A 13,827-nucleotide genomic window follows, 5' to 3' on the forward strand; every position below is an offset into this window, starting at 1 on the left:
GTACAAATTTCGAGGCCTGTATGTCCCAAATAATCTGCAAGAAGCATCAATGACGAAGTGTCCAATCCAAGATCTTACAACACACGAAAAGAATACTTCTGTTTCAACATTTTTAAAGCATATACATCGTTGGTAAGCTATCAGTTACAAAACATGTTTAAACAAGCTATTGGCAATTTCTGTCCAGATCAAAGTTCCATTACCCAAAATCTAATTTTATTTATTTTGCCGTATTAAAAATACAAAACAGCGTTATTCAACAAAAACAACATTTAATGTAAAGAACGGCAACAATAGTGTCAGTGAGACGTTTGCTCCTGTTTTTTTTTTGTGTACAATCGATGCAATATTGGGTTCGATTTTGGATATTGCACAACGTAAATCTGACTCCAGATCTAACAGCTTGTTTCGGGATTTTAATTTCAAAGCAACAACACTTGAAAATGCTGATTCACAGAGATAAGTAGAAGGGAACATAGTCAATTAGTCAACAATGTTAGTGGTTGTTGCGCAACTTTTGGATATGCTTTCTCCATCATTCCCCAGAATTTTCCCAAGCTTTCATCTTCAAAAGAAGCCTTGGCAGATGAATCATGTCTAAAAACTCTTCTTGGGTATCTTCATCTTCTTCACTCTGAAAAATTTTCAACAAAAACTCTGACAGGATTCCTTGTTAGATGCTATCATCTTGTTCAAAACCAGGAAAGTAGCGACGAAATTCCTCAATTAATCTGCTGAAGTGGTTTGACCTCGCTTTGAATAATAAATTACTATTGTCACCGTTTGTCTCAACCATTTTATTCATCATTGGAAACTTTGCTACTCTATAACCAGATTGCATTTTTGTTTTCCAAAGGTTAAGCTTAGCAATAAAAGCTGCAACCTTGTATCGTAGTACCAACGTCCAACATGTTTGCATTCACACCTTGCAAGTTGCGGTTCAGTTCGTTCATATGAGAAAACATGTCTGCTAGGAATGCCACCCTGTTTTGAAATATTGTATTTGGAATATCCGTCTTCAATTCTTGTTTATGTTGGATCTCAAGAAATTCGGTAGCCTTTGGTAATAAACACACAAGCCGAATCAACATGTTTCCTTTTGAGAGCCAGCGTGCAGAAGTTTGAAACAACAGAGAATCATACTCCGCTTTTTTATCTTGGCACAATTTTCTGAAGAGTCGTGTATTAAGGGCACTAGCTTTGTATAGTTCACAACTTTAATAACACAATCAAGTGCTTGCTTAAGTGGCTATAACATAGTTCTTGATGCCAACGCTTCTCTTTGATGCAGTGCGTTCCAATAATGTTGAGATTTTTTTGTTTGATAAGTTGCAAAAAGCCAGATCGTACCGCAAGCATAGCAGGTGCCCCATCTGTGCAAACACTTCCAAGTCTGTTCCAATTCAATTTTTCTTTTGTAATAGAGTCTTCCATTCAGTGGCGTACCGTGACTACTTTGACAGGGTGTTCAGTGACGGCAAAGCAACAGCGGGGGGTCTGGGGGGCCTCCCCCAGAAAATTTTTTAAAATTAACATTGAATTTGGTGCGTTCTGAGAGCATTTTCAGCACAAATTCTGAACATGAACAGAACTGACAAAAATAATGTTGTCGGAATGGAGAAGAATGCAAAATAGATATTTATTTGACAGCGCCTATTGAATGAAAGACTTAATAATATCAAACATTAAGTTGCATTTCTAAAGTCACATACTTCAGTTCAGTTTTTATTTTCGACCATCAAAACGAACAATATTACTTGCCATAACACAGCAGGAGTCTGAAAAAACGCGAAAGTTAAAGCGTGCTCGAGATGGAAATGATTTACTTCATGCAAGGATTAGGCACGGTCGCAACACCTTGAGAAAAGTACAAGTGAATTAAAAACAAACAGGTGAAAGTTAAAACAAAAAACAATAGCAAAGCAATTTGATAATAAACAAGCTTTAGCCACTAGCCAATTTTTTTATTATCAGTACCGGTATCATTTTGTTCATTGGCTTCACATTTTAATATATATATTATATACCGTACCGGTGGTACACCCAAGACGAAACACACATAGGCAATAATTAATGTGAGACAAACCAGGAGACACAGAAAGCGACTTTGAGTCAGCTGGCACCTGCTACATAATAAAGGTGTTTCAGCAATAAGGTACAATACCAGTAACATACAAACACTCTAATTACAAAACGATTAGATGTGTTGTTTTAGAATGGTGCAGCAATGATATTGGCTGTTGCCATAAGTTTTGTTGCAGATTCAGACAAGCTAGTCCTAATTTACTGGCACTTGGTGCATAAAAAACATTTTATCTTATCTTGTTTCCAACTCTGATCACCTCAAACTCTAATCCAACAAGCTAAAACTTGCTATTGCCTGGGATTCCACCAATGACGCGCCAAGGTGTGCAGATCAGCGAGTGCACAGCCTGGCTGACCTAAAACCATTGCTGTTTTTGCTGCCTTGTGACATCATTTTTTTTAATTGTTTATTTTTAATAGCACTCGCCAAGCTGTCAGTGCACACCCAGCTTAAAGGTAATGACCGAAAAAAATTAAAGGCAATGACCTCAAACGTTGGAGTATTAAAATTAGAAGGGGACGAGTTTTGCAATTGAAAAGAAAGCAATCAGCATGCAGCAAGATGTTAGAATATCATGAAAGTAAAGAACATCGACAACCGATGGAAATTTTCTTTTTTTCTGGATTTCTTGGGGTGTTCAGTGCACACCTTGAACACCCTGAATATACGCCACTGCTTCCATTAGCATCATATGGCTTGCCTTTGTCGGTGTTTGCAATGGGCGGTAAAAAAGAAAGTCCACTTCTTCAATGGTGTTATGAAGATACCTAACAAACATCATCAGTTGAGAAAGATTTGCAACATCAACAGACTCATCAAGCTGTATTCCAAACACAGGAGACGCTTTGATATTTGTGATGAGTTGTGATTTGATATTACAGGCCACATCTACAATACGAGATTTAACAATGTCATTGGACAAGGAAACCTGCTTTATTTTAGACTTTGCACTCTCACCCAACAAAATACCAGCGCACTCTACAAGACAGGGCTTTATCAGTGTCTCAGCAATATTGTGTTTTTTTGCCTTTTCCACCTGTAGAGAAACTGCATAAGATGCAGTCACTATCGCCTTGGAATAGGTTTGACATTGTCCTGTACTGTCTAGTTTCATTTTTTTCAAGCTAGCTGCTTTGATTTCAAAGAAGCTCCTGGTTTTGTAACTGCTCACACTGCAACTGCTCACCACCTCTCTCTACGAAAGTGAATCCATACTATTCCATAGTCCAGAAAATCTTCGCTGTATTTTCTCTTAATGTTAGCCACTTTCTGCAATTAAAATATTATATGGATAACTGAAGTTATCTGTTGTCACAGTTTAACATTTTTCGCTTAATTGAAAATCTAAACATGAGTGAAGAAAACTGTCAGCATCCAAGGTCCGAACAGGATTTATTGTTTTTCTTGTGAGTTAAACACTTAAGTGCTTCGTGCGCTCTCAATATGACACTTCGTTCTTCCTACAACAAGTTAAACTGAAAGAGTTATTCCACAAAATATATTTCACTCGTCTCAACACTAACTCTAAATGTGCACTTAGCTATACTACTTCAAACAACTCCAAACAGCAACGAAGCCATCAAGCTTGGTCATAAAACAGCTGTAACTGAACTGATTATGAAAAAATAGCTAGGTTATCGGATACAAGACAAATCTTACTATTATGTCACAAGAATAAAAAAATACGTGAAACCGGCGACAAAAGTGTTGAAAAAATAAATCACAATAATGAAACAATTAAATGATGAAATATCACTGTGCTTGTTTGGTTGTTTTGAACGGACTCAAAACATCCAAAAAAGTGTAAGTAATAAAGCAACTTTATCACTTACAGCTGTGATATTGTTTGTTGCATCTATAATTCTAAATATTCTGATTCAGCTTATTACCCACCTGTTTTCCTGAAATTACACGCATGTGGTTAATTATCCTTAGGTTAAGAACCACTGGTAGGGAAAATATTTAGATTGGTTTGGGTGTTAGAAGCATTTAAAAATTGAAAAAAAATACTTGTAAAACACTTGTACCGGGCCAAAAAAAAAAACAGGCTTTGACGACCCACTGACGACCTATGCACCAAGAGATTTTTTTTCTATTAAGAAGTGTAGTATAGTTTATAATGAACTAGCACAGTATTTTTTATTCTTTTATCACAATTACAATAGAAGTTATGAGGCTCTGAAATTGTTATTCGCTACCCCTGCAGTTCAAAAACGAGTGTAACACTTGAAATTCAAATGGCTGTCATGGGCAAACCGTTTGAGATATTGATCTAAAACTTGGGATTTTTTTTGTTTGTTAACCCAAGGCATAGTATGACAACTTTTCATCAAAATTTGATAGGTGCCATACTGCCATATACAATATTATACATGGGTGACTGAGTTGGTATGGAATAACTTTGTTGTCTTGCGAGCAAATCTAGCAGCTCGATGATATTATAGTTTGGGTACTTATTGAGCATTTGTGTCATTATGCAATCATGCATCAGGCCCAGTTTTCAAAATTTGGTTGATACACCACAGGGTCGACAGTCGACATTTTTGTACGAAGGAGTGGTATATTGAAAGGTCCCACTTACTGCACTCAATGCACTGGGTGGTTGGTAAGCATTCCAAGGTAGACAGGGTTAGGGCAATGTTCCAGCCCTGTTTCTGACTAAGAGATTTTGAGAGTCCTTGCAGCTTCTCTGTTTTTAAGGTGGAAATACTTGTGTGTTTGAAGGGTTGGCTTGGGGTGATTGTTTGTGCAATATTGTGTAAGCTCCTCGAGGGACTTTGTGAGGTTTTGTTCTACAGCAACAAAAGTCTTTTCTTGTAATGTTATGCAAAGATCATCGGCGTATATAAACCGCTTAGTGTGTTGATCTATCGGCTGATCGTTGGTGGGTCATTTCATAATAATACAAACAAAAATTTCCAAATTTTGGCACCACCTAATTTTTTTTATGGACTTAAAACTAGCTTCTCACTTTTCTGAGAAGAATGGTGCAAATTTGATGAAAATCAGACAAGCGGTTCTCGAGTTATAAGTGAAATAACTTTAGCCACTAGGTGGCTTCATCTTCTGGGTCAATCATTTTGGCATGTAGCGCATGAAACAGCTGGCCAGGACAGCAGTCTACTGGCCCAGTATCGATGCGGACGTTGTTGACCTCTGCCGAACATGCACTACATTTGATGAGCGTCAAGCTGCACCAAGCAAGGCTCCTATCCACCCATGGATAGCTCCAGAGAAGCCTTGGGGTCGAATTCATGTGGATCACGTTATTAATTTTTTAGGTTCTAATTGACTTATTGTTGCCGATGCTCATAGTAAGTATCCTTTCATTCATCCAACTTCTTCTGTATCGACGTCTGTTACTATTGATCTTTTAGAGCAGAACTTTTCCCATTTTAGATAACCCCACTCCATTGTCTCAGACAATACGACCACGTTCTCTTCGGAAGAATTCCAGATTTATTGTAAAGCTAGGGGAATAGTACATATCACTGGAGCACCACATCATCCAGCTACAAACGGTGCTGTTGAGCGTTTGGTGCGCGCTTTCAAGCAGGCTTCGGTAAGATCATCGTTACCGCCTAGAGGTGCGACCACTCGATTTTTGATTCAGTTTCTCCGTACGCCTCATGCCAGTTGTTACTCTCCCATTGAGTTTTATTAAACAACCGCCAAATACGTACTAAATTAGATATCTTACTTCCTTCCTCAGCTCAGATCACGAAAACGTCGACGAGTCCTCCGTCTCGGAAACAAAACTTGAAAACAATTGTTTGATGTTGATGATCCTTGTTATGCTTTGTACTTTGGTTCCAGGCAAAGCCGAAGCCTTTGTTGGGTTTCTGCTTACTAAATTCCCAATACGTCAATAATTACATCTTGGAGGATGACAATGTGGCTTTTTGGAAATCTGGATTTCAATTTTTAAAAAAATGAAGAATTACAAAAGCCAGTGTTTCCTTCGGTTTCTGCTGACACAAAATTGCATGAATTTGTTGGTGCAAGATCTGCTTTATTATTTCATAGGCTACAATTCAGTATGGGATACATTGGTTTCTTGAAGTATGCAGTAGACAGATGGCCGGAGTTTCAGAATAATAAAAGATTGGAAAAAGTGATAAAGAGCATCAAAGTTGTTAACGATGTGGCAGACCGATGAGTGAGAATTATGGAAGAGTACAAAGGGATTTTAACCCATGATGCAGATGAAAGAAATGTAATTCTTCATTGTGTAGAAAGGACAAGGCGGGATTATCCAGATTTCAAAAAAGCCACATTGTCATCCTCCAAGATGTAATTATTGACGTATTGGGAGTTTAGTTCAGTTTCGTTTGCCTTATCACCGCAATTATATGTTAACGGTGAAAAGGACTTCCTTGCTGATCTAACAGCAAATAAGAGAAACCTGGATGATGGGCGACATCTTGACGCGGTGTTCAGGCTTTCAACTAAGATTGACCTTACAAAAATAGGCATAATATTGCTACAATTTTTTGATCAAACTAAATTTTTCTTATATTTTTTAAACATCAATTGATACCAGATGTGTGGTGATTTCAGTCAGAAATGATTATTTTAGATGTTAGCAAGGGCATAGAAATAAAAAAAATTCACTTAAAAGCCCCCCCAAAAAAATTTTTTTTACCCTACGTTTTCCCATATGGCCTGTCATGTTCCTATACTGAACATTTAAAAAGGCCATTGGTTGGCGAATACTTGAACAAACATGCTCAAATTTTTTTGAGGAGTTTCTAGGACCAACCTCATAATCTGATGGGGTTGCCGCCATGTTTTGGAAATAAATGTTTTTTTTGACCCACCCTAATGTTGCTATTAGCTTTGTTACTGCTGCATCTTTGGTCATCCGCAAGGCCTACTTTAACAGGAGACGATGGTTATAGTTAAATAGGCTGAAAATATATCAACAAATGCAGCACCAGAAATCATCCCTTTGTGGAATCCGTCTTCAATATGTTGCGTGAGACACAGCAATTGTCCTATTTTTGTTTTTTTAGGTGTTTTTTTACGCTAATTGCTTTTGCAACAATATATTTATTTTTGAATAATTCAAATTTTCACGGCACTCATCTGGCGTCTTCGTCTTAAAACAGCGAAGTAGTAAGTATCGACTGGAGTTATTAAGTTGCTCGTTACGTATAGGTAGGCTACCATGTTACAGTGAGAGACCGATACACACTGAATGACGTATGTGCTCATTATATTAATTACTAAATTTTGTAATCGAGCCGCTGGATTCAGTTTTAAGATAACATTTTAAGATAAGATATGCCCATATGCGTTTGTGCTGCCGATGTAAATTCTGTATAATTTCTCTAAATAAAAAGTATCATAACCGAAACGGCGTCTCTGAAACACCCATTGCGGACTGTTTGCCAGGCAGCTCTTTTGAGCCATCTCGTTTGTCGGTATTTCTACTATCAGATTCGCAGGCACGTATATCAGATTTGCAAGGATATTGTGTGCTCACAGTGTTGGAGCGTTTGTGCTTTGTCAACAAAAGGTCGACCGCAACTGAATAGATAAGCTAAAGTAAAGGTTTAAGTTTTTATTTATTGTGTGCTTGGGTTGTGGCTTGACAGATATTTTCGATAATTTCTAAAATAATGCTTCCTGCCCTGTCACAGCCTTTTCAAGCTGGATACATGGCCCAGGTTTGTACATGTCACTGTGTTGTAACAATGCTGATGTGTTTGTCATCAATACTAACTAATTATTTGGTCTTGCATGAATGATGATATAGTTAAAGGGCTAAAGGCATACTAAATCAAATTTTCAAACGGGAATTAACATTAAAATGCGTAAACTGAACATTCAATAATACATTTCAAAAAAAATTACCGAGAAAAATTTGTTTTCAATGGCACTGGCAAGGCCCAAAGTCCAATGTCTGATTTATTTTTAATTTTTTCAAAATGACCAAAAAGTGGAAACACAGCTCGAGAATACGTCACTATCGACAGCAATAATAAAAGCCACGTTACCACATCTGATGTTTCAACATCAGATCTGATGTTTTGAGCAAACTGTCAGATGTTTTGATGTTGAAATCTGATGTTTTGATGTACATATACATACATAGCCTACAGTTAAATCGCCGGCAGTAACAACTATTGCTTGATCAACTGATTGCTAGTCTATAGTGACGTAGCCTGAACAGTCGCACGCTTCGCTGCTCACGCCCATTCCCGTTTTGAAAGCTCTGACAAAAGCACGTGCTGAATGCTGATCAGACCGCGATGGGGCAAAATTTTATTGAAAATCGTTTTGTGGTAGCATGCTAAACCCAAAGAACGTGTACAATCGCCAAGTCAGGTTTTTCCTTTAGTATCCCTTTAATGACATGTAGCAGATGCAATGAAATTTAGTTATACTGAAACAGTGAAACTTACAATAGTTTTCTAGAACACTGTTGCTTTGCTTTGAGTGTTTGAGAATAAACACAAAAAGACTTCTTTGGGTTCGGTTGAAACATCAGAGGTGTTTCAACGTTTCAACATATAGATTTGTAAGTGTTGTCTGGGAAGTTGTCAGTGTATGTTGTTTATATGATGACATATGCCATAGCACCGGATATACTATAATAATTGTGGTTTGTGACGGTTTGCGTGTGCAAATCTCATCATATTGTTGCGTCACCAGGACATCCAAACATTTTTTTTATATAAACGATATGTGCCTTTGAATCACTGCGCAGGGCTGCGATTTTTTCTTTGTTGTCGAACGACCAAAATTCTACGCTTGTTTGTCGAATAGTAATATGACGTCACAAGAGTCAGATTATAAGCGTTGGGCGGCGAGTTACCGCACAAGTTGTGTGGTATCAGAGTCACTTACTTTAAGTTTTTAATCGCACGCTGGTTGAGTGATTCCATCTACGACGGCAAAAACATTGCCGTTGCCAAATCAACACACCTCGGATTGCTGCGACAATTGCCGTATGCTTTAATGTTTAATCAAACGAAATTTCATGCACTTCTTCATCGTGTGTCACACGGCGGTCGTCCAGAGCATCGCGCTGACAATGCTCTTGTGAACTGTAAAAAGTTTGCAACCTTATAAATACCGGCTTATTGTTACGCAAAAGTTATTCTTTCATCGAATGCTTATTGTTTACCGGTGTCGTTGCGAATATAAATCATCGTGAAAGAAGATACAGTTAAAAAGTGGAATTTACCTGCTATAGATTATCAAACAGAAGGAAAAGCTAGTGTGGTATTATGCAAAATTTGTAAAGAATTTTATGACGGAAACAAATCGGAATTAGAAAAACTACGGGGTCAAGTTAAAAAAGTAGTACAAAATTGGATAAACGGTTCTTCAGCAGAAAAGAAAAATAATGCTTCTGATCATATGGCATTGCACGTTCATGAATGGGCAGTTTTGCGTCTTCAAGTATTCCAGTGACGATGCGACAGCTTCATCCTCCCATACAGCGTCTTATGATTCCTATTCTGACAGCTAGTTCTTTATCAAACAGACTCGTGTTTGCTCGCAGTATCTCATTTGTGCCGAAATTATGTTAGCGTAAACGTAAATCGAGGCAATCTTCTCGCAGTGAGATATTAATTTGTTACCGGTACGTGGTTATTAACGTTATTTTATGATAATTCAAAGTTCGCTAGATGTCGAATTAATGTAAAACAAATGTAAATTTCTTCTTGGGCATTGTTACGCAGGCAGCAAAATTTCGTTATTTTTGCATTGACTTCACGTCTGTAGACGTTGAATCAATGTAAAAATGATGATTTTTGCTGTCTGGGTACGCAATGTAACTCGCCAGGAAAATTAAATAGATTTGTGCTGACTCGAACGTTGAATCAACCCAAAATTAACTTACTTGTCCCCCTGAGTTATTTAACGTGATTTAACGTAACAGCGTGCGTATCGCTACTTTTGGTATTATTACATCAACTACAAATCAAACAGTGCGGCCGTGACTCGTGATAGACTACTCTAGTACATTTTTCGCTTCTCGTTTTTTCGATTCAACGTCTGCAGACGTTGAATCAATGTAAAAATGACGGGTTTTGCTAGCTGGGTTGTGTGCTTTTGTGAATGCAAATGCAAAATCGCCCATTACGTAATCACAGAAACCCTTTTAGTGGATGGAAGTCAAGTTGCAACCGTGTTTATCTGTCTACTATTCTTTATTCACATTGCAAAACATTTCTGCAATCTTGGAACAACAAGTGCATAAGTCAGACATAAATCCAAACTTACAAACACGTTGACAATTAAAGTAGCCTACTTCGGTTATTTTATCTATAAAAGAAACCCGTTGTGTCGAATAGCACAAAACGTGTGTGGTGAAATGTTTGATGCCAGGCGTTGGAACTTCGATCAAAGCATTCTCCCGCAGTGTTCAAAATGGCGGCGTTGCCGGTTGACGCCTTGGGAGTTTCTCGTGTGAAGCGTCGCTTTTAGACCTTGCTTTGAAGTACCTGGTGCGAAAAAGTTTACGTAAGTCAGCACTCTTATGATTGCATCACGTGATGCTCCCCCCCCCCCCGATTGTTCCTCCACCTGACGACGTTTAGTCTTCTCTCAATTTTTTTTCCTTTTTATTTTCCTTTTTTTTTCGTAAGGCACGGCGTTTGTCGAATAGTGATGGCGCGTGTCGAGTGACCTCGTCACCGAAAAAGGCAAAAATCGCAGCCCTGTCACTGCGTTTTCTACTTTGACGTGCATGACGTGATGGTACAAAGTTTATTATATTTGTAGTGATTTCAATTTTGTTTTACAAGGCCATCTGTTTTGTTACTGTGATGAAAACGTGTTGATGCTTTGGTTTGTATAACGTACTTTTTACACGTTCCAACTTTTTCAACACCACAATTGGTTCTCTGCTGCAGAACTTGAACAAGGAATGGGAATCCCTCCACCAAGTGGTGGCCCGGCAAGCGGACGAACTCGGCTCGGCCCATCAAGTGCAGAGGTTTTTCAGGTCAGTGGCAGCTTACAAATGTTTCAAAACAATAATTTCAATCATATTGTTTTTGTTTTTACTTCTTTTGTTTGTTTTATATTATTTGCGATAATTTTATACTGTTTATTTTTAACCAAAAAAGGTTTACATTATATAATCACTACAATCAGTACCGTACCTCTTTTAACAGATTTCCACTGGAGGGACAATATTATCATGTGTCATTGTCGTAACACAGACGTAACAGCTAGCGGGTTTTGCCCCCATACTTCCAACTTTTTTGCTGACTTCTCACAGGGCTGCGATTTTTTCTTTCTTGTCAAACGACCAAAATTCTGCGTTTGTTTGTCGAATAGTAATATGACGTCACAAGAGTCAGATAAAGCGTTTGGCCGCGAATAACCGCACAAGTTGTGTGGATGTAGCCTACGTCGGAGTCGCTTACTTAAGTTTTTAATCTCCTGCTGGTTGAGTGATTGCAAAAGAGTATCAAGCGCTAAGTTGTGAACCTACCGGACGTGTATATTATTTGTTTTGCTTCAGGAAGAGAACTGTTGTAAACGCGAAAATGAGGATCGCAAAAGAAAAAAATCCCTTAGGATATAGTCGTCGTCTTCGGCTCCAGCTCCAGCATTTGTGTCCGAGCATTGGTTTTGTCTTCAAGTCCAATTTAGCTTTGGATGGTGATGTCGTATGTGGCTTTGGAGGCCCAGTCTATGATGGAAAAGATGCGGGCAAAAGTCACATTGTATGGAGGGTGGGGGACGTGTAGTTTTAGCTTGTCTAGTGTTTCGTTTTTCTTGAGCTTTTTGTATCTTGTTTTTTTTTTACAAAAATTTTCGTGTCATCCCTAGTTCTTTTTTTCCAGAGTGATCTGTCACTAGCAAGTTGTTCCCATGAATCAAAGCCAATCAATGTTTGCTTGGCTGAGGGAGACTTTCAGCTGATCTTTGTATCTCATTTTTGGTCTTTTCCCTGTCTCTACTTCACCATAAAGCATTATTCGAAGAAGCCTCGTTGGGTCCATTCGCACGAACTGTCCTGTCCAGCGAAAGCAGTGTTGCAATGTGGTAGTTTCTAAACTGGGCATTGCGCATCTGGCGCGATCAGGGATTGCATCGTTGGTGAGACAATCTTCCCAACGAGTACCTAGAATTTGCCTCAGTTTCCTCTGCTGGAAATTTTCAAGACGTTTGATGTCACGGCAGTATAATGTCTAGGTTTCACAAGCATAGGGAAGGGTGGACAGAACAATTGCCCGGAAGACCATAATTTTTGCGCAGATGTCGGATAGATATAGCATGGTTGTTAAAACACGATGGTTAAGTCTTCCATAGGTGCAATGTGCTCCTTTTATGCAATGTTCAATATCCTTTGGACATGTTGGTGCTGTTGAAAGTATGCTATCAAGGTAGAAGTAGTCCACTTCACCTAGAGGTATGCACGTACCGTCGTACCCGCACGCAAACACAGTTAGGAGTGAAATATGCGAGTTACCAAATGTTTGATGCCAGGCGTTAGAACTTTGATCAAAGCATTTCCCCACAGTGTTCAAAATGGCGATGCGGGGGAGTGTCGCTAGTCCTCGACGTTGCTTTACATGCGTTTTTGTTTTTTTTTTTTTTACATGCGGGAGTAGGAGCTCCCGATGTTGGGTTCTCAGCGAAGGCAAGTCGACCTTTGTGTTCTACCAGAAATAACTTAGGTTTGTGGTACGTAAATAGAGCAAAATCCTGAAAGCGGATCTAACTGTTTCGTGCCTTACGGACGCCATACGCCTTGGGAATTTCTCACGTGAAGCGTTGCTTTTAGGCCTTGCCTTGAAGTACCTGGCGGAAGAAAATTTACGTAAGTCGGCACTCTTATGATTGCATCAGATGATGCTCTCATCCCCCGATTGTTCCTCGACCTGACTTGACGTCCTCTCAGTTTTTTTTTTTTTAAGTTTTTTTTCTCGTAAGGCACGGCGTTTGTCGAATAGTGACGGCGCGTGTCGAGCGGCATTGCCGCCGAAAAAGGCAAAAATCGCAGCCCTGACTTCTCAGATACGTACAATTCTCATGGCAAACTGTGATTTCATTGTTTCCATCTTTTTCTATGATAGCATCAACGTTCATTTGAACTTTTGCAACAATTACAACAATTGTTTCTGATATTACTTATCCTGAGGTGAAAAAAAGTTACTAAAAAGTGGGGCAAGTGCCAGCTATCCCCTTAAAACAGGCCCTGATTACAATGTAGCCTACTGTAATAGGTTTTTTGAAGCTTGTTTTCGATGATGTTTATCTTACAGAGAATATACTTTCTTTAATAGATGTTTATTTCAGAACTGCAAAAGTACAAAACTTTGTTGTAACATTTAAATTTTTCAGATTGTTCACAACTTGTTTTTAACTTTTTATAAACCAGATTTAAAAAAAAAATTATCAAAAAACACACGTTTTTTGACAAATACAAACCGATTAATATCACCATGGCGGCCTCACTGTTTGCTTCAATTTCTTGTCATTGTCAACATTTTACTTTTTTTTTTGACAATGTTTATCAGGGATGCGGAGGAGGTGCGCGATTGGCTGGATGAGAAGTGTGGGGCGCTTGTCAACAACAATATAGGCTCTGATCTTCCTACTGTCCAGGTGTGTATATGACAAATTACTGGGCCTGAGCAGGTGTTAGCAAAGTCTGCCGATTGCCACATCAGCCAGTATTTGCAGCTCTTCTGCCATACTTTCTAGTTGTTGGGGGTTGATTCTGTCCAGATTCCTTGCACTGATGTCTTTTCTCAACAACTTTA

General features: G+C 38.6%; 1 protein-coding gene across 4 annotated transcripts in view; it reads left to right on the plus strand.

The window, feature by feature from the left end:
• The window catches only part of LOC145767323 (spectrin alpha chain, non-erythrocytic 1-like), a 203,849-nt gene that overhangs the window by 125,881 nt on the left and 64,141 nt on the right, over window positions 1–13,827 (plus strand). For 3 of the 4 annotated variants that reach the window (XM_082579123.1, XM_082579120.1, XM_082579121.1), the window contains 3 exons: window positions 7,732–7,758; window positions 10,960–11,051; window positions 13,582–13,669. In XM_082579123.1, coding sequence (XP_082435249.1) covers window positions 7,732–7,758; window positions 10,960–11,051; window positions 13,582–13,669 — 207 coding nt within the window. The remainder of the gene's footprint in view (window positions 1–7,731; window positions 7,759–10,959; window positions 11,052–13,581; window positions 13,670–13,827) is intronic. The other variant, XM_082579122.1, reaches the window with a different exon arrangement.

Source organism: Aplidium turbinatum, chromosome 3 (assembly GCF_918807975.1).
Source record: "Aplidium turbinatum chromosome 3, kaAplTurb1.1, whole genome shotgun sequence".
Lineage (NCBI taxonomy): Eukaryota > Metazoa > Chordata > Ascidiacea > Aplousobranchia > Polyclinidae > Aplidium > Aplidium turbinatum.